General features: G+C 57.4%; 1 protein-coding gene across 1 annotated transcript in view; it reads left to right on the top strand.

Annotated features, from left to right (window-relative positions):
* The window catches only part of TTBK1 (tau tubulin kinase 1), a 34,637-nt gene extending 10,090 nt beyond the window's left edge, over positions 1-24,547 (top strand). Inside the window, exons 10-14 of the mRNA XM_047857903.1 lie at positions 584-815; positions 1,068-1,246; positions 3,950-4,511; positions 21,757-23,339; positions 23,999-24,547. Coding sequence (XP_047713859.1) covers positions 584-815; positions 1,068-1,246; positions 3,950-4,511; positions 21,757-23,339; positions 23,999-24,389 — 2,947 coding nt within the window. The 3' untranslated portion in view covers positions 24,390-24,547. The remainder of the gene's footprint in view (positions 1-583; positions 816-1,067; positions 1,247-3,949; positions 4,512-21,756; positions 23,340-23,998) is intronic.

A 24,547-nucleotide genomic window follows, 5' to 3' on the forward strand; every position in this document is an offset into this window, starting at 1 on the left:
CAGAGAAGAAAGTTGCAGCCCCCGCCCTCAGAGTGCTCTTGGTTGGGTCTGGGATATTTGTAACGGATGGGTCAGCGATTCCAGAACCCTGTGGCAAGCACAAAGACAGAGGCACCTGGGGAGGGGCCAGAGTGAGGAGGGACACCCCACCCTGCCGCGGGGGCAGCCAGGGAGAGACAAGGGTAGGGGCTCCAGGAGAGAGACCCGTACTGTAAAGATACCGCTCAAGGAGTTCCACATGACTCCTCTTTACACCCATTCCTGGTCTAAATGAGGTCAGCCAGTGAACTGCGATGGAAATCTGGCTGGGCCTGGAAAGCAATGGGCCTCTTAAATTAACAGGATGAGGTGGTGCCGTGCCCATCCCGGGCAGTCACATCTCCTTGCAACCCTTTGCCGGACTAAGGACAGTCTAGTTGCAGGCTTTGTGAGCCAGGGATGGGGATGGGCCTAGGGACATCCCCACCCCTGCCGAGGCCTCTACTGTGCCTACTCCCATGGGTGGCAGTGATCTCCAGGGCCTGTGCTGGGAGGAGAGGGAACCCCTGCCAGCCTTGCCCATGGCCCCTCCTGGCCTCTCCAGGGTGGTCAACGTGACGCCAGTGCCCGGGGACCTGCTCCGGGAGAACACCGAGGACGTGCTGCAGGGCGAGCACCTGAGTGACCAGGAGAACGCACCCCCAATCTTGCCTGGGCGGCCCCCTGAGGGGCTGGGTCCCAGCCCCCACCTTGCCCCCCACCCCGGGGGTCCTGAGGCTGAAGTCTGGGAGGAGACGGATGTCAACCGGAACAAACTCCGGATCAACATCGGCAAAGTAACTGCAGCCAGAGAGAAGGACGTGGGTGGCCTTCCCCCGCTCCCACCCTGGTTCCCAACCCATGGCCCCCCTCCCGCTCCTCCTGTGTGCCCTCTCCCCAGCCATGTGCCCACCTGCCCTGTCTCCGTGGCCTTGCCCCATGTCAGGATCACCAGCGTCGACCTCCCTCAATCTCCTTCACCCTGGGAAAACCACTTGACCCACAGCCGCCCTGTCAGCCCCAGTTCATGGCACTCCCCTCTCCTGCAGACCCCTTGTGTGGTGGAAGAGGAGCAGAGCCGAGGTGTGGGGGTCCCCAGCTCCCCGGTGCGTGCCCCTCCAGACTCACCGACAACCCCAGTCCGTTCTCTTCGCTACCGGAGGGTCAACAGCCCTGAGTCTGAGAGGCTTTCCACAGCGGATGGGCGGGTGGAACTGCATGAGAGGAGGTAGGTCTGGGGCTAGGGGGATGGCCAAGGGCCTTCTGGCCCCCTCAGCCTTCACGTGGCTGGTCTGTAGGAAAGATTAGATGCAAGGTTGGGGGGCCCCAGGAGTGTTGAGAGGGTTATACTAGGGCCTGGGGTCAGACTTGGTTGGTTGGAGGGGGGCAGATACAGAGGCCCCAGCTCATGCCACAAAGGGATGTAGGGTGGAGGCATGCCATACGAGTGGGAAGCTGGGTCCCTTGGCCCAGGAGGAGGCCAAGGGGTGAGGTGGTAGGTGGGTGTGCTTCCAGAACCTCTCCCTAGAGACTAATTACAGGTGCCTCAGAGCAGCTGACTAGGCTCCCTTCAGCTGTGGGGGAGGGCCCTGGGAGGAGAGCCCAGGGAGTGCTCAACTCCAAGAGTGGTGGATCAGGTTTTGGGGGTCAGGGCTCAGGGATCTGAATGTCACAGGGGGGACCTGGTTGGTGGGAGGAGAGTTTAGAGCCAAAACGATCCTTCAGGATGGAGGAGGGGGGGGGGGTGCGAATGTGAGGGTGGTCCATGGCCATCAGGGACCAGAGTCAGAAGCCTGGATGAGCTGTCCAGTGGGTGGGACAGCTCAGGTGGGAGAGGCCTGTGAGAGATGTCCCCACCCTCGCTTGGCTCTGGGCGGGGCTTGACCTCACAGCAGGGCTGAGGTCTTCTCCGCACCAGGAAAGGGGTCTTTTCCCAAGACCCAGCCTAGGAGGGCCCAGTGTGCCTCATCCCCATCTCATTCATGGCCCCTCCTCTGGCTTGTGCTCCAGACTGCACTCTGCCTCTGGGATGGGGCACGGCGCCCCTTTGGAGCATGGCAGTACTCAAGACAGGGGAGCCCTATACCAGTCCCCACGGCACCCCCAGGACAGAGGGATGTGGGCCCTGTGCTCAGGTGGCCAACAGCCCTCACACATACACTCACACTCACACAGGTTGGCCTCCCTGGGACTGAAGACCACATTTTCATCCATGGTAGCCCAGAGGGTTCAGGAAACAAGGAGAACTGAGGAACGGCAGTTTGGAAGGGATATCAGTGGAGAAGAGAGGTGGGAATGCCCCGAACAAAGACAGTCCTGAAGAGCAAACTGGTTTGATTCAGAATGAACACCTTGTTTCAGGGATGATGGGAAGAGGAGACGGCTGAGGAGAGATTTTCTGGAAGGGAAGGTTCAGGATCTCGTAGGCAGGGCAGAGGGTTTGGGTGGGCTCTGGGACACCTGGGAGCAGGAAAAAGTGTGAAGCAGATGGGATTTGGATTTCCCTCCTTCTCCCCTTTCCTCGCCCCCCTTTTCCCCTTCAGCCCCTCTCTCCTTTGTGTCCATCAAAACAAACCATGCTCTCAGGAAAGGAAGCAACACCAGCCATTCGCATGGGAGCATCAGTGTAGGACCCTGGGTGGCCCACCTCAGGGATGTTTGTATTTAAAGCCTTATTAAATCAATACAAATCTTGTGGAGAGGGAGGAGTTGGTAGGTCCCACAGACCAGGGCAGGGGGGCTGTTGAGAAAGCCCCACAGTGGCTCTGAACTGCACCCCTCTGTCTCACAGGCTCAAGGCTGCGGGAGAAAAAAAAGTCAGCCCCCTGCCCACAGCCTGAGCATGAGGGTGTGCACAACCCCAGGGGAGCTAAGCCTCCGTGGTCCTTGGTGGGGGCACCCTGGCCTTTGTGTAGCTTCCTGCAGGCAGCAAAATCTTCACCTTGGCACTGGTACCCTCCCCTCCAGTTGAGAACCTCTGGAAGTAATGTGAGGTTCACAGCACAGTGTAAGGTAACAACGGAAGAGGTGTCCCAAGGTAGGATCACTGCCCCAGAGTGAGATGGGGCCCAGTCCCTGGCTGGCAGGGCTCACGGCCTCGTGGGGAGACAGGTATGTAAACACACGTGCTCCACTCTGTGAGGACAGGGGCGCACAGACAGTGCTGGGAAGGCAAAGTAGCCCCCCAGGCAGGATGGAAAGGCTCCCCCCACAGGAGGTGACATCCAAGCTGCTTGGGACAGCAAAGGGTGGAAGGTCAGGCCATGTGGAGAGAGTGACGTGTGTAATGGCACAGAAATATGAGCACATGCGCAATTTGGGGAAAAGCCAGTGACCCTGACTTGGGTCCGACTGGGAGAATGGTGATACTGGGCCTTAGTCTGGCTGCTTGAGTGCTATGCTAAGCAACATAGACTTTGTCATCGGGGCTGGGAGCCACTGGAGTTTGCTAGGGGTGGTGAAACCAGCCAGCCAGACCTGGAGGTGGTGGAAGAAGTTAGAAAGCTCATCTGCAAACTCAAGGGCCAGATGGGTGTGTTTGCCCTGGAGGCAGCCTCTGACGGAGTGTGAGCACTGGACCAGCAAGCATAAAGTGGGCCTTAGGGAGATTAAGTTTCCTGGCTGGTCCAGAAGAGAGCGTTCCTTGGGCACAGGAACCAGGTTTTATTTTCTTCATGTTTGTATTCCTGGAACACAGTAAGCATTCAAATACATGTGTTGAAGGGAATGAATGCATGAATGGATGAATGAAATCTTTGTGGGGAGTGAGGTTAGGGGGTGGTAATCTAGGAGGTGACCGGGCCTGGCCCAGGGTGGGAGAGATGCTGTAGTCAGTAGGTTCTAGGGGTCACATTGCACCTGGCCACCTACTCGAGTTCCTTGGAGATTTGGAGAGGCTTGGCTCTGAGCCTCCTGTGGGCTGGCTTTGCAGGTCACGAATGGATCTGCCCGGCTCACCCTCGCGCCAAGCCTGCTCTTCGCAGCCGGCCCAGATGCTCTCAGTGGACACAGGCCACGCCGATCGGCAGGCCAGCGGCCGCATGGACGTGTCAGCCTCCGTGGAGCAGGAGGCCCTTAGCAACGCCTTCCGCTCAGTGCCGCTGGCCGAGGAGGAGGACTTTGACAGCAAGGAGTGGGTCATCATTGACAAGGAGACAGAGCTCAAGGACTTCCCCCCGGGGGCCGAGCCCAGCACATCGGGCACCACGGACGAGGAGCCCGAGGAGCTGCGGCCGCTGCCCGAGGAGGGCGAGGAGCGGCGGCGGCCAGGGGCAGAGCCCGCCGTCAGGCCCCGGGGACGAGGCATGCAGACGCTGGCTGAGGAGGACCCTCGGCAGATTCCAACCCAGCCCCTACCACCCCAGCTGAGCCAAGCTGATGGCCGGTCAGAGACGTCGCAGCCCCCCACGCCCGGCAGCCCTTCCCACTCGCCCCTGCACTCGGGACCCCGGCCTCGACGGAGAGAGTCCGATCCCACAGGCCCGCAGAGACAGGTAAGGCGGCTTGCACCCACTCCCCACCCCTGGATGCCTATAGTTTTTGCCTGGAGTGCTCTTGATGTGCTCCTTGTGTGCTCTATGGGGGTTATTGAATAGCACCCAACAGTTGCAGGCTGTGATGAAGGTAGACAAATTTCAGGGTCCAAAACCATGCTTGGGGGACAGTCAAAGCTTCCAGAGAAGGCACCCTCAACGTTCTGAGTTGAGTTTTTCATTATGAGCAGTGTCAGCCAGGTGACAAAGCAGGAGAAAGGCCTCCCAGGCCAAGCAGACAGTGTGTACAAAGGCCCGGAGGTGGCAGTCAGAAAGCACTGCGCTGATTGCATGTTGCAGCAGATGAGGCTGAGGGGTAGGTCCCTGGCTCCATCCTGGAGGGCCTTGGGGCTGAGCTAAAGGGTTAGAGCTTGATTCTGAGGACTCGGTGAGCCACCCGAGGCTTTTAAACAGGGGTGTGACATATGTTTACCTTGGTCCTCTTGAATGATCCCTCTGGCTGCTGTGTGAAAATGGATTAAAAGGCACAGAACTGCCAGTAGGAAGGCCACACAGCAGGTGCCAGCAAGAGAGTGCCCTGGTGGCTTGGACCAGGGTGGGTGTTCTGGACGTGGGGCAAGGTGGACAGAACCAAGAGGTGTTGGGGAAAGAACTGAGCGGGCTGTGAGCAGAGGGTTCCCGGCTGAGTTCTGGATGGACAGCAGTGCTGTCACTGGTGGTTTTGAAAGGAGCATGTCTCCTCTGAGGGGCTGAGGAGGGCCAAAGAGGTGATGCTGGAGGGCTCTGGGGCTGTGCCGCGTTCCACTCAGTCACCCCCAGTTAGGGGTGTGCACCAGGTGGCTCTGGGAAATCCAAGGAGCAGGGCCCAGGGCCGGGGTCAGTTCTGCTGTGTGCTCAGATTGGGAGGCCCAGCCTGGGAGCACGTGGGTGCCCTGGAGAGGGCAGCTCCAGGCAGGGCTATGTTCAGGCCCCATCCCCACGTCTAGAAGAGAGGGTCTCTGAGCTGAGATCCCAAGGGGTGTGCGTCTTAGCTGTGCCCTGGATTCTGGACTATAAAAGTGGGAACTCTGAGAGAGGTCCTAGCCAACCTAAACTGGAGGCTCAGCCAGGGCAGAGTATGGGCTAGCATGACTGTTGTTGACCTAGACATTGTGCCCACCAGGCCAGCACTGGGTAAGCAGAAGAAGCAAGATCGGTTTGCGATTCCACCTCGCTCCCCTCTCATTTTTTCCTGCATTCATTCATTTGTTCAATACCTAGTCATTCCACACTTGCTGAGCATGTAGCCTGTGGCAGGTCCCAGAGGTACCAGAGGTCATTTGTACCCACAGGAAGTGCAGAGTCTAGGAGGGGAGACTGACAGTGGTGGTAGAGGGTAGAGAGAGACCAGAATCCAAGTCAGGAGGCTTAGATTCTGGACCCGGGCTCTCTGCTGGTCCCCTCCTGGTGACTGCAGGCCAGTTGGGTCTCAGAGAGGGAGCTGAGCTATCTGGGAGGTTTTTCTCACCTTCAGATTCCTTCCAGGTCCTGGGAAACACCCTTGCTTTGGGGAATTCCAGCCAAGGGGGTAAGGAGAAAGAGTTGGGGAAGCGGGCGCAGGGGACTTGTTCAGTCTCAGCCTTGGGCTCAGGTCTCGCTTGGGCTGTGGACAGGCAGTGAGTTGTATGTGTCTGGAGGGGGCGTTAAGTGGGGACTTGGTTTCCCCATAGTGCACGGCAGCGAAGTTGGTTAGCATTCTTTGGCTGCGTGTGTGCATTTCTGTATCAGCTCAGCTCAGGAGCGCACATGGGTGTGGGTGTGCACACACAGTGGTGTGTCTGTGGAGCATGCAGCGGGTCTGCAAGAGCGCAGGGAACCCTGGGAGCCGGGATAGCAAAGCTGGAGGGCTGATGATCATCAGAGCAAAAATTCTGGTGACAGTGACCAGAGATGCATTGCTCTTAATGCCTCCATATTTCACGTGTGTCTTCCTCACAACAATTAACGAAAATAAGGAGACCCCCCCCCCCCCCCGCCTTCAAAAGGTAAGGAAACCAAGGCTGGGAGGGGCTAAGCCTTTAGCCCAAGATCACCAGGGGGCAAGAGGTAGAGCTGGGTGAGCGCTGTCTGAGGCCTGTGAGTTTAGGAGAGGAGCAAACACAGGCCAGAGAGAGCAGCATCGTGTAGGGTCAGAGAGAACCGGAGTACTTATGTGTGTGAATGCACGTGTATGTGTTCACCCGCTGGCTGGGCCACATCAGCAGGTGTGCCTTGGGCACAGCAGTGTTCATGGTGGCCTGTGTGTGTGTGTGTGTGCGGCTATGTGTGAGCTATGTGTGTGCGGCTATGTGTGAGGTTTTACCGAGTATTTCAGTACAGCACAGTCCAGGTGAAGGAGGCAGAGACCCTCCTTGTCAAGGGCAGAGGAAGACGGAGAAGTGGACTGGCACATTTGTTCTTTCTTTCTTTGGTCTGAAAGGAGTCCTGAGTCCAGGCTATGGGGGGGCTCCCAAGACTGGCTGCACACTGGAACCACCCTGCCACCTTTCTGCAGGGAATCCCCTCCTAGATCTAGCTTGCTCTGCTCAGCATCTGATGTGTGAACTTCCTCATAACAGTACTCCTTAAAGATACAAACACCTGCAACACTGTGGGGAGCAGGGACGAGGATAATGTGGAACCAGGCACAATTTTAGAACATCTATTGTTCCTTGGTGTGAATGCCATGATATGTTAAACTTTCTCTTTCCACACACACACTGCTTTCTTCTGCAGGGAATTTAAGGTGCAAATTAGTCGTGGCTGGAAAGCTAAGGCCGAGGGGAAGGCAGCAGAGGGTGTGTGATTTGGGGGAGAGATGTTTACCATCCTTTGCCGGTTGTCTCTGGCTGATAACACAGCAGGCCAGCATTCTCTGAGTGCATGGACATTTGCTTGGCCGCCGCTAGAGCATTTCTCTGCCACGTGCCAGGCAGCGTGCTGGGGGCTGGGGACAAAGATGAATAAGGCTTCACAGTTCTGCTCTTTCAGAGCCCGCAGTTCTCAGGCGTGGGTGGGGATGCAAAGGTGTGGACATGGGTGTTTATTGGCAAGGGCCATAAAGCGGAGAGCAAAGAACTCTTCTTTGCTAGAAGGGGGGGCCTGCCTGGGAAGCTGGGTGGTCTCTCAAAGGTGGCACTTCAACCGGGCATGGAAGGCAAGTGAAGGGCAGGAGCACGCTGGGATTAAGTCCTTCCGGAAGCTGCCACACTCTGGCTGGGGTGTTACACTCAGACTGCGCACGTGTGCTGCGAGGGGAGCCGTGGGCTGGTGTCTCTATCGCTTGGATGGAGGGCCTCGGACCCCTAACCCTCAGTGCAGCCAGGACCGCCAGCTCAGAAGGAGCTGGAAGGAAAAGCAGGGTGGGGCCAAAGACAGTCCTATCAGAATCTTCTGTCTCCCCCTCTCTCTGATGGAGGCTCCATGTTGGGTCCCTGTGTCCCCATTTGACATCTATAAGGGGGCACTGGAACTGAGTGTCCTGGGCCCACCCCACCCCACCACTCCTTCAGCTTTCTGGCAGCTGGCCCAGCCCAGTCCTCAGGACCCACCAAAAGCTATTTAAACTGACTTCAGTCACAGGAAGAGCTAGGGGTCAGGATGGGAAAGGTCTGGTGACACCCCAGTCACCATTTCCATCCCCACGGGCCTGGGATGCACAGGCCCACTTTCCCTTTTCCTTCTCAGGGTATGAGGCCAAGAGGGCACAAACAGGATTCTTCCAGATATCTGTGAGGTGGCCAATCCCCTCCCACCGGCTGCCTTGTGGCTCCGCCTTGGAGAGGACTGGGGGAAAAGCCACTTTGGAGAAATGGTTTCTGTTTGCCTCTCCTACCAGTCCTCTATTCCTTTCCTCATTCTCAAGAGTGACTTAAAGGATACTGGAACAGCTCACATGACACAGCATTTACTCCAAGGCAGTCCTAAGTGCTGTGCATATTATAAACACCTAATCCTTATAACACCCCTATGAAGTGGGAACCATTATTACTCCCATTTACAGGTGAGGAAGCTGAGGCAGGAGAAGTGAAGTGGCTTGCTTGAGGTCACCCAGGTAGTGAGTGGTAGAGCTGGGATTCAAACGTGGATAGCGGGACTCCAGAGTCCTACCATTCTGCTACATTTTGTTCACTGAGACCCTGGCATCCCGCTGTGGTACAGGCAGAGGGTGTGCAGGGAATGTTCTCTGGACCGCGTCATGAGGAGTAAGGAGTACAGCTGGGGAGACAGATGGCAGGTAACAGTTGCAGAGGGGCCTTCCTGGGGGGGGAGGGCGGAGGACTCCTCAAGCCCAGAGGGAACTCTGAGCTCCCACCGGCTAAGGCAGGAAGGCTGCCCAGGGGAGGTGAGTGACCAAGGTCTCCGCAAGGAGACCGAGGTGTGAGAAGTGCCAGAGAGGAGGAGGACTGGGAAGGGAGTTGGAGGCCAGAGGCTAGGTTCTGAGGTTGGACGGGGCAGTGTGCACCCCTCCACCTGGCCGACCCTGCCCCCCGCCCTGCCCGGGACGCCAGCGCCGCAGGGGCTGTGAGCGGTGGGTGGCCCCCGAGACGGAGCTGTCGAGTCTGTGCCTGACGCCTCTTTTCCCTCCACTCTCTTGGTCTCTTTCAGTTGGAGGAGGACAGACTCTCGGGGCACTCCCTCCCGCGGTACAGCCCTCTGCGACGACTGGCGTCCTCCGTGTTCTCCTCCTCCACGCTGGAGACCGAGCATTACCCTCACCCTGGCGGCGGCGGCTCCTCCGGTTCCCTCATTCAGCGCAGCCGCTCGGCGGAGAGCAGCCCCGTGCGGGCGCCCCACCGGCGCCACGCGCCCCTCGCCGCCGGCAACCACAGACTCGTGCCCTCGGTGCTCCGCATCTCGCGGTCCCAGCTGCAGCAGGTGTGGGCCCGCTTCACCCACAAGACCTAGGCTGGGCTCCCCCCCCTCCTGGAGGGGGCAGGTGGGGGGGGTGGGGAGCAGGCAGAGACCATGGTTCCTTCCCAGGTCGCAATAATCACACACTCACACACCCCATCCCATCCCCATCATGCAATACAGCCCCATATAACGTTGGCCCAAGGTACTGTAATGCCCACCCCCACCCCCCAACGTCTCCCTTTGCTTGGTGCCAGCCAAATGGTGCAGGGAGGGGTGGGGCTGTCGGTGCGCCTTCAGGGACAGGACAGAAGCACTGGGCTGGAGCCACTAGTGGGTCCAGAGTCCGGTGGAAAGCAAGGTGTCAGGGAGAAAAGGCATGCTGGGTCAGAGTCGGTCTGGCATGGAGTTCATTCTGTTTAATCGGTGACTTCTTGGCATGGCGGGGCGGTTCAGCCCTGGGGGAGGGGCCAGAAGATTGAGACCCTCTCCTGTAATGTGTCTGTTTATCTGTGTGGGGCAAGGCATGTGGCCCTGTGTATGAGCCGGGGGCCTAGTCAGCCAGATTTGGGGCTCGGTAGAGAGTGCCTCCGTACTCAGTGATGTGAGGGAAAGCAGGCTTGTGATGCAGCGAGTCTTTCCCATGCCCTTGTCACAGAGGACAGAGCCCCTACCTCCCACATCTGACCCAGGAGGCCTGAAGCTCAGTCCCCTGTAGGCTGCCCTTGGCCCAGGGCATATGTGCCATCACCCCCTGGTGGGACTGGGTTGCCCAGCTCGTTTGGAGCTGAGGATGGACGAATGGGGGCCTGGCATCTGCCCCTCAGAGGGAGCTGGAGCCTAGGGTGAGGGGGCTCAATCTAGAAGCAGTGGCAGACAGGGTGGTTGTTAAGGATAAGGCGGCACCTGTGAGCTCAGGACAAATCCCAGACAGCAGCAGCCCCACGAGTGTCCCTCTTAGAGGATGACTACTTCCCGTAAGTGCTCAGCCAAGCCAGTTGGCCCCCAGGGACCATGGTGAAGAGGGAGCACAGGGTAGGCAGATCATACGGGGATCTGGAGATGGGTGCCAGATTGCTATGCCCTTTCCGCTCATTTCTCAGCCCCCAACCTGTCACTGCAGGGACCCCCCAAGGTTCCCTTTCCTCATTCCTGCCCCTGTCAGCCAGCACCTCTGTTTCTCTGGGTAATGGAGTAGTGGTGGGGAGGGTGCCAGGAAGGGTAGTGCCTATGCCTATTTAGAAAGGGAAGGAAGGGTTGAGGCCTGAAGGTTTGCAAAATATTTATTGCAGTGAGGCTGTGTTGGTGTATATGCTTGTGTGCACACATGTACACTTGTGAGTGTGAGTGTGCTTACATATGAATATTTGGGCATGTGGCAAGGCTGCCATGGACAGGTGCTGAGGCTGTGCACTGCACAATTCCAGGGAGTACCATTTACATAGATCCTAATGTGAATGACACCCACTGAATTTGCAGTGTTGCAGCCCTATGTGTGTGGGTGTGTGTGAGTGTGCATGTGTGTGTGTTAGGGAGTCAGAAAAATATTTGTGCAGTCCTTGATAGTTTCCTATGTACCTGCTCTCATCCTGGCTCCTCTCTCTACCCCCTTTTCCCCTTGACTCTTCTTCCTTCCCAGGTCAACTCCCTTCAACTCTCCAGCTATCTCTGGTTGGAGTAGAGGCCTCAGCATCCTTGCCCCAACTTGGGGGTGTCATAAGTGGGTGGGCAGTGCTGTTTGGCTGAAATGTCCTCACGGCTGGCTGGCACTGTGTATAGCTCATTCACATGAGCTATACCCACACTCACTACGTTCTTTTCTCCAAAATCTGTTCTCATCTGAGGATTTCTGGGCCAAGAGCACCTTCCTAATCTAGGAATGAAAGCCAGACTCCTGCCCTAGTACTTGTGCCCCACTCCCACCTCATCCCAGCTGCTTACTTTTGAACCTCCCCAAGTTCAAGCCTCTGTTGCCCTCTAGTGTGTTTTGGGTGGCTCTACATCCTGCTGTGGCAGAGGGGAGAGGAGCGGCAGGGTAGACCCTTTGAAGAGAAAGGACAGAGAACACAAAGCACAAAGGTTAGGGGGTGGGATGGACAGTAGCCCCACTCCCGCCTTCCACATTCTGGCACTGCCGCCTTCCCTTCCCCCTACCCGCTGGCCCTCTTCCCATCTTCCCTAGCTAGTGGCAGAGGGTGAAATGAAGGGGAGTCTGTCCACCAGCAGCTCTGAAAGTCAGCAGCGGTGGGGGCAGGGCCCCTGCTATCCGGGGTTAGACGAAACCAAGCACTCTGTTATCCGGCATTCCCTTCCAGAGGGTTCTGCTACCTGACCCTGAGCACAGCTCCCACTCGGTGACCAGAGCCCTGAGGTACTCTAAGATCCCAAAGTGCCTTGTGACTTATCAAAGATGATGGCACTAGCTTCAGCCTCTGTTTTAGCATTAAATATTTCTGTTTCCAAAGCTTATGGAGGTGGGGAATCCTGTTAAGCATTCCAAAGGTGGTTGAATTTTCACAGACACCCCTCCCCTCCCAAACTGATACCTGTGGGAGAGGATGTGTCCTTTAAAGTAAGATCGTGATTCAAACATTCTGTCCTTTAGGGGACCACCTTCTGTGGTGATGGGGAGAGTATTTTGTAAGCCATAACACTCTGAGCCAACAGGAGGTGATCCTGATAACATTATTATCTTTTGAGGGTGGCTCTGATTTCTGGAAAGAGCGAAGGCCATTTGGAACTACGTGTATTGGGTCAAGTTTATGTGCAGCTCGGTAGAGCCATGCATGCTTTGCGTGCATGAGTATAGTTGCTTGTCTGTAAGGGCACAGGCTGGGTAGGGAAGTTGTGAGTCTGCGGTGTTGTTGGGCTCTTTTTCTGCAGGGTTTCCCAAAGAGGAGGTCACACACAGCTTCCCCAGGGCCAGCTTTGAAAAGAGGCAGCATTCTTTGCTGTACTTCCAAAATGGTGTCTTTGTACTTTATAGTCACACCCTGCATATAGTGATGGCTTCCAATTATTATTTTTAAATTTTATTTAATGACCAGTGGCACATAGTACTTTATTATGTGCCAGGCAGTGATCTAAGCAGTTCACAAAATTAACTAATTGAATCCTCATAATAGCCTAGGAGGTAGATCCCAGTATTACCTGCATTTACTAGATTAATCAGAATATTTAAGTTACCAAACATTAAAACACTCACCAATGCCGAATAACTGAGGTCTTGTTTGATAGGCATTTTAGAGCATTTTAGTCTGTGTAGTGGTCTATTTACTGTCCTTCCTGCTTGGCTCCTCCTTGCTCTACCTAAGAGGCAGGGAGTTGTCTAGAAGCCAGACTCTCCTCCCTTCTCCATTCCCACTTCAGTGTGGGATGGTGTCCAGGTGGGGATCACTCCAGAGTACCAGGGTCGGTTGCAGTGGCCGACCCTATCTCTCCAGAGACCCCACCCTCTCCATCCCACAACCCCAGGCATCCCAAAGCAGCTCCGGAGATTCAGAGGGTGGAGTAAGAGCTACAGTGAGAAGGCAGGTACTCAGAACCATGACCTTGGAGTATTTTGGACTGGGGTGGGGCGGGGGGAGGGGTGTTCCTGGGCTTCAGGCCCACAGGGAAGGTACTGGCATTGGTTAGCACTGGCCATGGGGATTTGAGCTGTCACCAACTCACACCTCAACAGGAGCCAAGCAGTGTCAGAGAGAGGGCAGGTTTGGGGACTGTGATAAATGGGAGAGCCACCCCCCCATCCTCAGCTCAGCCAATTGTTGCCACTATCTTCCAGTTTTTTTGTGTGTGAAATCTCCCAACTTTTAATTATTGGCATCTAATTTAAAAAAACAACAACAACAACACAACTTTTTAAAGAAAAAATCACTGTGAGCCAAACAAAACTGGCTTAAGGGCAGAGACTCTGAACACAATTTGCATCCTCTGCGAGCCTGAGGACTCCCTACCCACCTCTTCTGTCCAAGGCTGCAGCACTTCAAGGGGGATGATGTTTCAGGAACTCAAAAATCAAGTGGGCTTCTAAAAGGAGGCAGCTCACGGCCAACCAGTGGGGAATGTGTGGCGTGTGCTATGTGTGCATGTCGGTGACCTCATGGTGTGTGTGCCTGAATGTGTGTGTGGTCCAGTGGGCTTGGGGTAAGTGGGGTTCTCCTGATAGGACCAGTATTTTCTCTGATGGCACAGGACCCTAGGTCAGTGAAAAATACTCTAGTAAATTCTCAGTAATGAGTAAACACCCCCACACACTCAAGGCAGCTTGGGTCACAGCAATAACCACTGATCATTTCATCCCAACCACTAGCATCCTGAATCCATCAATCTCCCTCTGCATTTTCCAGTTTGGGGGGAAATGGGCATAGCCGTGCCCAGCATGTGGGGGAATGATGGGACCTTTGAGCCATGCGTGTACATTAACCCTTGCTTCCCCAGCCAAGGGGGTTGGGCAGACCCCTCCAATCCCAGGAAAAAGTAGGGGTCCTCTCTGTAGAGGGTCCCGGGACCCTCCTTTTCTCTCCTCTGCCCTGCCTAGATCCCTTTTTCTGAGGAGGGGGTGGTGCTGTCTGCCCAGGTAGTGGTGATGGGGAGCCTGGGCCACTGGATGGCAGAGGAACTGTGGCAAATGTGTCTATATTGGATGGCCAGGGAAGACCATGTGTAGGGAGTGTGGGGGGGGGGCCCTGGCTGTGGGAGAATGCAGTATCCTCTGTTCTCTTTGGGTTGATTGGATGCCTGAGAATGGACCCCTAAGGAGAGCCTGAACACCACCCCACCCTACCCCAAACTCCAATAAGATTCTGACCCAAAGGGCAGGAATGTGCCCACTGCCATAGGCAGTCCTTGGTAACAAGGAGTGTGGCAAATCACTCTCCTTTTTCTTTTATGTTTACTTTTGAGAAAGATAAGAGTGTGAGCAGGGACAGGGCAGAGAGAAAGGGGGACAGAGGAGGATCCCAGGTGGACTCTGTGCTCACAGCACAGAGCCCACCATGGGGCTCTATCCCACCAACCTCGAGTTCATGACCTGAGCCAAAGTCGGATGCTTAACCGACTGAGCCACCCAGGCGCCCTGCAAATCACTCTCCTTAAGTTGGAGGGCATGTCCCCAAAGTTTGCATTATTCCTATTAGGTACAGAGGTGCCTCCTGGGACTTGTGGGTCAGCCTCTGAAAATTTTAAAGCATCCTTCTCCCTAAGGGAGAGGCTCCCAGCCTGAGGACCACATCCCTCAAATATCCCCAATGGCTCCCCATACCATCCAGTGGGCTTCCTAGCTCAGGGCGCCCCGGAGCCTGAGTGGACCCCCTTCCCCCCATGTAAAGAGTTGAGAAGCAGTAGGGGAGGAGAGGCAATGAAGCCCAGAGGACTATGGGAACCTTTCTAGACCTCTCCTTTCACTTGGCTCCGCCGTCAGTCCCGTAACATACCGTCCCTTCTACCTGCACAGGCTTTGCGGGTGCGGGGGGTGGGGTTCACCTTGCCACAACTAACTGGCCCGCACACACACGCACACTCCATTGCTGCGCGCACATTTCATCCACTCTCCGGACAGCAAACTAGTAGCCCCCGGCCGGGAGAGCACAAAGATCGCGTTTCCGGGCACCCCTCGCAGGTTTATAACTACTGTAACGGGACCCCAACCGCCACTTCCACTCTGTCCCCGCCCCCGGGACCCGCCCCCACACGCCCGTTCCCGCGGCCAGCGCGCCACGAATGTATGGTCCGTCTTTTTAGCTGCTACGCGCGCGACCAGGGTACCGCCCGACACCCCCCCCCCAAGCCCCGCCTTCCACGTCGCCCCGCCTCCGCGCGCGCCCTCGGGACCTTCGACCCCTAGCCCCCCGCCGAGCTGCCTGCTGCTAAAGTACCCCTTCTCGGGGGTTAGCCCTCCCCGCCGCCCCGCCCTCGCGCCAAGTTTGTGTTTGCTTTCCCCTCCGCCGGCTCGCGGCCACTGGGTCCCCGACCCTGGGGCGGGGGCTCGCCCCTCAGTGCTTCCAGGGCTGGGGTGCAGACGAAGGGCTGGGAGGGGGAGCTGGCCAGTTCTCCCGGCTCGAAGGGCCCCCGTCGCCCCACCCCAGATTCCTGTTACCTCAACTGCCCACAGCCACCCCCACCCCCCCATAATTGGCCTTGCAATTGGATGCCAAAGAGCCCAGAGTTGAGGGGGAGACAAGCTTTGAGCCTAGGTCTCTCAGAGCCACCCAACACCCCCTTTTTACCCACGCCTCCACGTCTGTGTCTCCTGCCCCACCCCACTCCACACTGCGGGCCCTGGGGGTCCCCAAACATGCCCCCACTTCCAGCTCTTCTCCCTCCCCACCCCCGAAAATAAAACTCAGGGACCAACATCTGCTTCCTTTGCACTTGCTCTGTCGACCCCTCCCCTCACCCACACTTGGAGGGGCTTCCGTGGGGGAGCAGGCGGGGTTCGGGGCCCTAATGTTTGCCAGTATTTAACAAGGAGAGGGCTGGCCCCTGCCCCCTGAGAGGTGGGACTGGTGGGATGGGGGAAGTTCAGCCCCGGGCCCAGCTGAGCCCCTTCCTTCCAGGGACCCAAGGATCCCCTCCCAGCGTTGGGAGCTGCTTCCTAATCGTGGTGGGGAGGGGAGCGAGGGATGGGAAGGGGGTTGGGGAGAGGACCCTTCCGGAGGTCCCGAATTCCAGCCAGTTTATTCCTAAGCCTCCCCCCTCCCATCACATCCCCCCTCTTTTGTACTGCAATAATACTGTATTATAAGCTTGCACTGTTCCCCAACCCTAGCCGCGTAAGCATGCACGAGAAACTCAAGACCACACACACACACACACACACACACGAAGATGGGACGCTTTTTTTTTTTCTTCGTCTTTCTCTCCGGGGTGCGTCCTCAGTGTACATAGCGGCGTCGGGGGGGCCCCGGGCCCGGGTGGAAAAGCATGCACTGAGCCCCCGCCCCTAGACTGCGAGTACTGTACAAATCCAACACTTGAAACCGACACGCACACGCGCGGCGCCGCCACGGGGGTGGGACACGGACACGCACCCACGCGCACACGGCCGCGCAAGGGCGGGGGTGGGGGGCACCCCGCCGTCACGCGTCGCTGTGCGAGGGATCTTGTGCCTTTTTAAGTCCCTGTATGTTAATGCAGACAATCCGGAGAGCTTGTGTACTACCAAAACCTGATTAAAGACGCCTTCCAGGAACCTGCGCCTCGCTTGCTTTCTTTGATACTTCTCCTTCCTAACCCACCCCTCGATGCAGACTCCAACTCCGGGGGTGCCTGGCTGAGCAGAGGGCAGGAGCTGATCTTGCTGATTCTGGGATTGGGTGGGGGCAAATTCCAGATCAAGGGATCCAGCCCCACCCCTACCTCAGCAGCCCCTAAGACAAGGACCAATGGAGAGGGGGAGGAGGACCGCAGGAGGTTTCGGGCCTAGTTGGACTCTAGCAACCCGCACCCTGTCTTCTTTCATCTGGAGGACTGGTTTGGGGATGGACCCTGGTCTCTGGGGCCTGAAACCAAATTGCCAACTTACAGGAAGAGGGATGGGAAGTAGGTGGGTGGGCACCTAAATCTGTTCTCTGTGGATCAGATTATTGAGGCCAAGCGCCTGTGCCTGCCTGCAGTGGGAAGGAGGCCAGGAAGCCAGGGAGCTCTGTGAAGGGGCCATAGGAGCCTTTCCCTGCCCCTCTGCTCTGATGGGGGATCTGAGATGGCCCTGGCCTGGGGGAGAATGGTCTGTCCAGGGGGATCAGTGAAAGAGTGGATTGTGCAGAGCCTGGGGCAGGGGTGGGAGGCTGATGGATAGAATGTGGGTTGAGGGAAGACCAGGTCCATGAGAGGAGTGGGACTGGAAGAAGGAGGATTGCTGCAGAGAGAGAGTGCGTGTAAGAGGGGAGGCTCTCCCTCCCTCGTCCTGCACCCGGCTCCTGCAGGTCTGCTGTCACAGTGCCACACTTCACTCCTTGGGGCCTAAAGCAAGTGTGGGGGCAGAAGGGTAAGCTAGAGCTGCATTTCTTGCCCCTGAAGCATTTAGCATGTCCTCATGCTGTGAGCTCCAGGGCAGGCAAGGATGGGTTGGGAGCACTGAGACCTGGGATTCAAGTGTGCGAGGATCTGCTTAGACCCAGGGTAGGCGGCCACCTTCTCAGGTCTTCTTACCCCTCCCTGCCCCCAGATGAGCATCAATGGCCAGTGTGTCCAGGTGGGTGGCCCTGGGGTGGAGGAGTGCAGGGAGGGCTGTGGCTTGGCAGGTGTGGTTTGAGAGTGGAAACTCGGATAGGTAGCTGAAAGGTCTGGGAAAGGCAACGGTGGTCAGAGTGCTACACTGCCCACTTCTCATCTCTGGTTCCAGGTGGGGGAGTTACGGCAATGGGGGCTCCCTGGGAGGAACAGAGATGCGGGGCAATTATGGCAATGGGGGCTCCCCAGGAGGATGAGAGATGGGAGGTGTGCGCCAGCCTTGTGGGGGAGGGGTGGGATGTCCCCGTCCATCCCACAGCTTTGGTCACTCACCAGCCCCCCTTCTTTGACCTTGGGACTGTGGGCTGAAGTGCAGTGTGCAATGTCTGGGCTTGGCCAGGGTCCAGGCAGAGCTGCTCTCTGCACTCCATCTAGGGAATGGAGGTATGTAACCCATCCAGTCCCCGGCGTGGGGGGTCACTAGTGTCAAAGGCTGAGGAGAGCCTCAGCAGCAGGGAAAGATCAGAGGCTGGTCCATCCCTCCACTTTTCCTGTTGACTGGAGTAAACATGGATTAGGGCTGGGCTCTGAAGCTGGGGAGGCCACAGCCTTGGGGTCTGGGCTCAGATCCCAGCAAGGGGAGGGCTGGGACTTTCATTCTCTCTGAGGGTCTTAGCTCCAGTGGCCTGCCTCACCTTCTCCATGATTCACCCTTACAGTAGCAGCCTTTTGCCAAACTCCATCAGAACCACCAGGGAGATTTAAAATAGAGAGATTTCTGGGCCTTGTCTCTGACCTACAGACTAGGGGTGGGGGGTAGGGAATAGGACTCAGGGCTCTTTAGGTTTAAAAAGCACCCCGAGAGACTCCAGTGGCAAGCCAGTCTGGAGAGCCACAATAAGTAAATTGGAATCATAAAGGGTCGCTGACCTAGGAAGGGAGTAGGAAGGTGTGAGTCCTCCCAGATGCTGAGTTCCCCTTGCTGACACCCAGCACACTTGCTGCCCTCTGAGCTGGAATGGGAGAGTGTCACTGCTGTCCCCCTCCCACGGTATCCACAAATCTACACGGCCGAGCACACAGAGGCTGTCTAGTGAACTCTGGCTGAATGAATGAGCACAGGATGGCATGGGCAAGTGGATGAATATTCACTGGGCTCAGGCATTCAGGAGAGGGTGGGGGAGGGTGAAGGGGAACTCCCACTCTCTGAGGAAGGAGGAACTTGAGCCCAGGCCTGTCCTTCCCAACATGGAGCCAGATGGGGAGAGGTGGAGGGACTCTGAAATGGAAAATCCAGTATGCCCAGGCCCTGGGTGGGCTTGTCAGTGATCCTTAGGGCAAGTCTGTCCCCGTTCTGAGGTTAAGGTTCTTCCTGCTAAAGGGCAGAAGGTCCCAGGTTTCCCTGCATGGGAGGGTGGGAGGCCAGTGAGGCGATGGAAAGAGTTTGGGGTTCTGGGCCAAGTTGGTTGATGTGCTTTGTGAAGTGGGCTTGCCAGTGCCTCTCTCCAGGCCTCAGTTTCCCAGTCTGACATTGTCACTGATGCCTGATTTCAGTTCTCGTCCCTCCTCCCTCCCATGTAACAGAAGGGGAGGGCTTTGAGATGGAAGGAGAAGGTTCCACCTGTGATCATCTAACATGGACATTGTGAACAGAGGGTCTGTCCTATGGATGGGTCTTTTCTAAAGGCTAGAGGGAAAGGTAGTTGTGCCACAGACGCTCAAAATGTCAAAGATGGGACAGGGAAAATAGGCAGAGGTTCTGCTGGGTGGGTGAGTTCTGAGATAGACAGTAGGGAGACATGATCAGAGCTCCGTGTCTGTCTATAGGTACCTAGCACTCAGTACGGGCATCTACACCACGGTGGCAACTCACCCAGGGTCTCACAGCATCCCCCTCACCCCTGCCCAGTCTTTAGCCTTACTGTTGGTAACTAAACATGACAAAGGGCCCCCAGCACAAGGCCTGGCACAGAACTAGGGCTTAATATTTGCTGAATGAATGAATGAATGAATCAGAATAGTGTAGAAAAAGAAAACAATTGCTGAGGACTTCCAGCCTGGATGTGAAGGAGAAAAAGCTCTAAGGCCATCTGGTGCCTGGCTCAGACAGGGTGTGCAGGGGTCCTGCCTGGGGTCGGATGCTACCCCATCTTGCATGCCCCCAACCCTCATTACATCCTCATGGATGGTCTGATCATGCGAAAGATTATGGCAGTTGAGGAGAGGAAAAGTCACAGCCTTGGGCAGATCCTCAGACTTGGGGATTTCCACCTTCCCCTCCACCAGCCTTTGGCTATTTGCAGAAACCTCAGCTGGGAGAGGCCCTCCTTTTCTCACCACCCTATCTCCCATAGGTGTGGCATCCAGGCATTTCTGGGCTTACAGAGGGAGGCAGTGATCTCCAAACCAGAGAAGCAGGGCAGGGGGCAGGAGGTGGGGGTGGGAGGGAGCTGATATTTATTGAGCAACTGCTATACGCCAGACCCATTGCTTATCTGATCTCATTTATGATCACAATCTCTGTGGAGTATGCATTATCCCAATTTCATTTCCTAATAGAGAGATTGCACACTCTGTGAAAACAAGGACCATATCTATCTTGTTCAATACCTGATGCACAGATGCATAGGCTCTAACATGGTGGCCAGGACAACAGACATTCTAGGGCTTCTTCTTGAAGGAAGGAAGGGAGGAAGGGAGGAAGGAAAGGAGGAAGGAGGGGGGAGGGAGGAAGGGAAGAAGGGAGGAAGGGAGGAAGAAATGAGGGGGGAGGGAGGGAGGAAGGAAGGAAGGGAGGGAGGAAGAAGAGAAAAACCCTCAGGGAAAACAAGTAGAAGGGAGGGTGATGATGCCTGCTTGGTGGGTGGACAGGAAGGTGTTTTGGAAGGTTGTTTTAAGCTCAGTCCTGGAGGAAGAATAGGTATTTGTCATGTGCCCAGAGGAAGTGACAGGGACTCAGGCAGAGGGAACTGCCAGAGGGAAGGACAACAGTGTGAGAACCATGATACCTTTGGGGAACTTCTGGTGGCATCAGCATGGCTGGAGCACAAGGCGGGGATCAGAGGGCGCTGATGGAAGTGAGGCTAGAACTGAAGGTAGGAGCCGGACCAAGGAGTGAGAAACAGGATTGCATGTGCCAAGCCAAGAACTGGAACTGTTTTCTGAGGACTGTGGGGGCTCCTGTAGGTTTGTGCAGGTTTGAAGTGGAGAGAGAGAGGATCAGATTCAAGTTTCAGGAAGATTACTGTAGCAGCTGTCGGAAGGATGGGTGGGCAGTGCGGGAGGGACAAAACAGGCCACCGGCTGGGGAACCACCAGGCAGATGTGCCCATATGCTCTGCAGCTGCTGAGGTCCTGAGAAGGTGGTCAGGTCTTTCCAGTCCAGAAGGGAGGAGGCTAAGGGGAGATGTGGCAAGAGCCTAGAAAACCAAGAACAGGCCATCACATTGCCAAGCTGGACAAAGCTTCAAAAGGGAAAACTTAATCAACTGGAAAGAAACTGCCCTTCGTAAGCTGGCTGTGAATTCCCGAAGGAAGTATGGACTCAAAACACACCTGTAGAGGGCTGGACAGTTCTTGACTGACAGGAGGGTAGGGGGGCTGGAGCTCCAGGGGCCCAGCCTGCATTTTGGGGTGTGGAAGACTGCCGAACTTTGCCCTTGTCCTCCACAGCTCTGATGGCCCTGGTGGCCAGCTCCCTGGCTGCAGAGAAACTGTGCCCTACAAGGAGCAGTGAGGGCTGACCCAGACACTTGCTGCCCCCCTCCAGACCTGATTTCCTCATCTGTCAAAGGGAGGGTTGATCTACATGGCGGCTACGATGCCTTGCAGCTGTCATTGTCTTCTACTGACTGAACCAGAGCTGGCCCTGGGTTTTGGAGGCAGGGAGAAGAGTGAGGGAGATGGAATATGGGAGACAGAGAAACTGCCAGGATCAGGGCCGGGGTCCTCAGGGGAACTGGAGCATGCACACAATCCTTCATCAGAGATTTACTGAGCACTTACTAGGTGCCAGGGACCATTCTAGGCCTTGGGGGACAGAGCAATGAGCAAAACAGACCCAGTGCCTACCCTCATGGAGCACACACTCTGGTGCACATGGCTGGGCACGTGGGCCTCTTAGCTTGTGGGCACAGCCCAGGTCTCCTTGGGCCCGGCAGGGTGGGTGACCTCAGCCAGTCCCTGTATGTGCCTCTTGCAGGTGTTCTCCGTGGCATCCCCGTTTGAGGTCAATGGTCTCCCACGAGCTGTGCCTCTGAGCCTGCCCTACCAGGACTTCAAGAAAGACCTCTCTGATTACCGAGAACGGGCTCGGTTGCTCAACAGGGTCCGGAGGGTGGGATTCTCCCACATGCTGCTCACCACCTCCCAGGTCCCACTGGCTCCTGTTCAGCCTCAAGCTAATGGGAAGGAGGAGGAGGAGGAGGAGGAGGAGGAAGAGGAGGAAGAGGAGGAGGAAGAGGAGGAGGAGGAAGAGGAGGAGGAGGAGGAAGAAGAGGAGGAGGAGGAGGAAGAAGAGGAGGAAGAGGAGGAGGAGGAGGAAGAGGAGGAGGAGGCAGTGGCTCTAGGGGAGGTGCTGGGGCCTCGCAGTGGCTCCAGCAGTGATGGGAGTGAGAGGAGCACTGATCGGAGCCAAGAGGGTGCCCCTTCCACGCTGCTGGCTGATGACCAGAAGGAGTCCAGGGGCCGGGCCTCCATGGCCGACGGGGACCTGGAGCCTGAGGAGGGCTCCAAAACGCTGGTGCTCGTCTCCCCTGGCGACATGAAGAAGTCGCCCGTCACTGCCGACCTGGCCCCTGACCCTGACCTGGGCACTCTGGCTGCCCTCACTCCTCAGCAAGAGCGGCCCCAGCCCACCGGCAGCCAGCTGGACGTGTCTGAGCCAGGCACCCTGTCCTCTGTCCTCAAGTCTGAGCCCAAGCCCCCTGGGCCTGGAACAGGGCCAGGGGCCGGGGCAGTGACCACAGGGGCAGGAGGAGTGGCAGTCACCTCCTCACCCTTCACCAAAGTTGAGAGGACCTTTGTGCACATTGCAGAGAAAACCCACCTCAATGTCATGTCTTCCGGTGGACAAGCCTCCCGGTCTGAGGAGCTGGGTGCTGGGGGTGAGCCGGGCCTGGAGGCACCCTCTGACGGGAGGGTTGTGGAGGAGGGGGCCTCCGTACCCCTGGAGAATGGCATCGCCCAGTCAGGGCTGGAGAGCTGTGTTCTGTCTGGACCCCCGATGGATAGCCCCTTGGAGGTGGCCACAGGCTCACTGCCCAATGGCCCAGCCCTTGTTAACGGGCCAGCTCCAGCATCCCCGCTGGAGCCAGGCCCAGAGAAACTGGCCACTGTCTCCCCCAGCCGCCATGCTATGCCAGGCCCTCGCCCCAGGAGCCGGATCCCTGTCCTGCTGTCTGAGGAGGACACAGGTTCGGAGCCCTCGGGCTCACTGTCGGCCAAAGAGCGGTGGGGCAAGAGGGCCCGACCACAGCAGGACCTGGCACGGCTGGTGATGGAGAAGAGGCAGGGCCGCCTGCTGCTGCGGCTGGCCTCTGGGGCCTCGTCCTCCTCCAGTGAGGAGCAGCGCCGTGCCTCTGAGACGCTCTCAGGCACGGGCTCAGAGGAGGACACGCCTGCCTCGGAGCCTGCCGCCCCCAGGAAGGCAGGGCGGGCAGCTACCACCCGGAGCCGGATTCCCCGCCCCATCAGCATCCGCATGCCCACGCCTGCTGCAGCCCAGCAGTCCCCTGGCAGACCCCACAGCGCTGCCCCCGCATCTGACACAGCCATCACCAGCAGGTGAGAAACCGCTGCCAGCCCCAGGGTGGGCAGAGGGTGACCACAGAAGGCCTCCACCAGCAGGGGCCTCCCCAGAGCCAAGGTCAGGGCCTAGTGAGGATGCAGCTACACCTGTTCACCACCTTCCCCATTAAGTGTCTCTTCTGACTCAGGTCCCAGCCCTGTCACTGGGCTCAAGGGAGGGACTACAGTGAACATGTCTAGAGGGGTGCCAAGGAGGCCAAACTTGGGAAAGGTTAATAGGAGCTCACATCACAGCCTCAGGTATGTCATGAGGCATTTGAAGCCAAAGGATAAAGGGCAGAGTAGTTGGGAAAAAACACGATTCATATCAATGTAAACACGGGTACATTATAGAGTAGAATGTAAAATCCATGAGAATTTCAGAGATGAAACAGTGATGTCCAAGAAAGCCTACAGCAAGCTCTTGGGGAGCAGCCTGGGAGAGGGTGGACTCTAGAGGTCCCACCCTGGAGGATGAAGCACCAGGCCTCAGTTTATTCACCTGCGCCATGATCTCCCCAGCCTCATCCAGCTCTGAAGACGCAGGACTCTAGGGCTCAGTGCCCAGAGATTCTGAAAATGTCTCTCCTTTTTTGTTTCTTTGCCCTCTTCTTTTCTCTTGCCTTCTGCACCCCTCCATCCTCCTCCTCCCGCAGGCTCCAGCTGCAGAAGCCCCCAGGGTCGGCCGTTGCTGCTGACCTCCGCCCCAAACAGCCCCCCGGCCGTGGCCCGGGCCCAGGGCGAGCCCCAGCCGGCACCAGACCCCCCGCCCCGCGAAGTCCAGGCCCCTCCACCTCCGCCGCGCCACGCCAGCCCAGCGCGTCCCCCCGGAGCCAGTCCCTGTCCCGCAAAGAGAGCTCCTCTCCCTCGCACCAGGCCCGGCCCGCAGGTCCCCCGCCCCGGGGCGCCCCGCAGGCCCGGGCCCAGCCTGATGGTACCCCCTCCCCGGGGGGCCCCAAGAAAGGACCCAGAGGGAAACTCCAGACTCAGCGCGCAGCAACCAAAGGCCGGGCGGGGGTCGCGGAGGGCCGGGCCGGGGCCAGATAATGACGCGCGAGGCTCTCCGCGGCCCCCCACCCTCACCCCGGCCCCCCATCCGCAGCCGGCCACACTGAAACAGCTCCCAGCACAGCCTTACGCGCCTGACGCGCGCCACCCGCGGCCCCAGCTTCCCGCCTGCACCCGCGAGGACGCGCGCCAGCATT

This window comes from Prionailurus viverrinus, chromosome B2 (genome assembly GCF_022837055.1).
Source record: "Prionailurus viverrinus isolate Anna chromosome B2, UM_Priviv_1.0, whole genome shotgun sequence".
Classification (NCBI taxonomy): domain Eukaryota; kingdom Metazoa; phylum Chordata; class Mammalia; order Carnivora; family Felidae; genus Prionailurus; species Prionailurus viverrinus.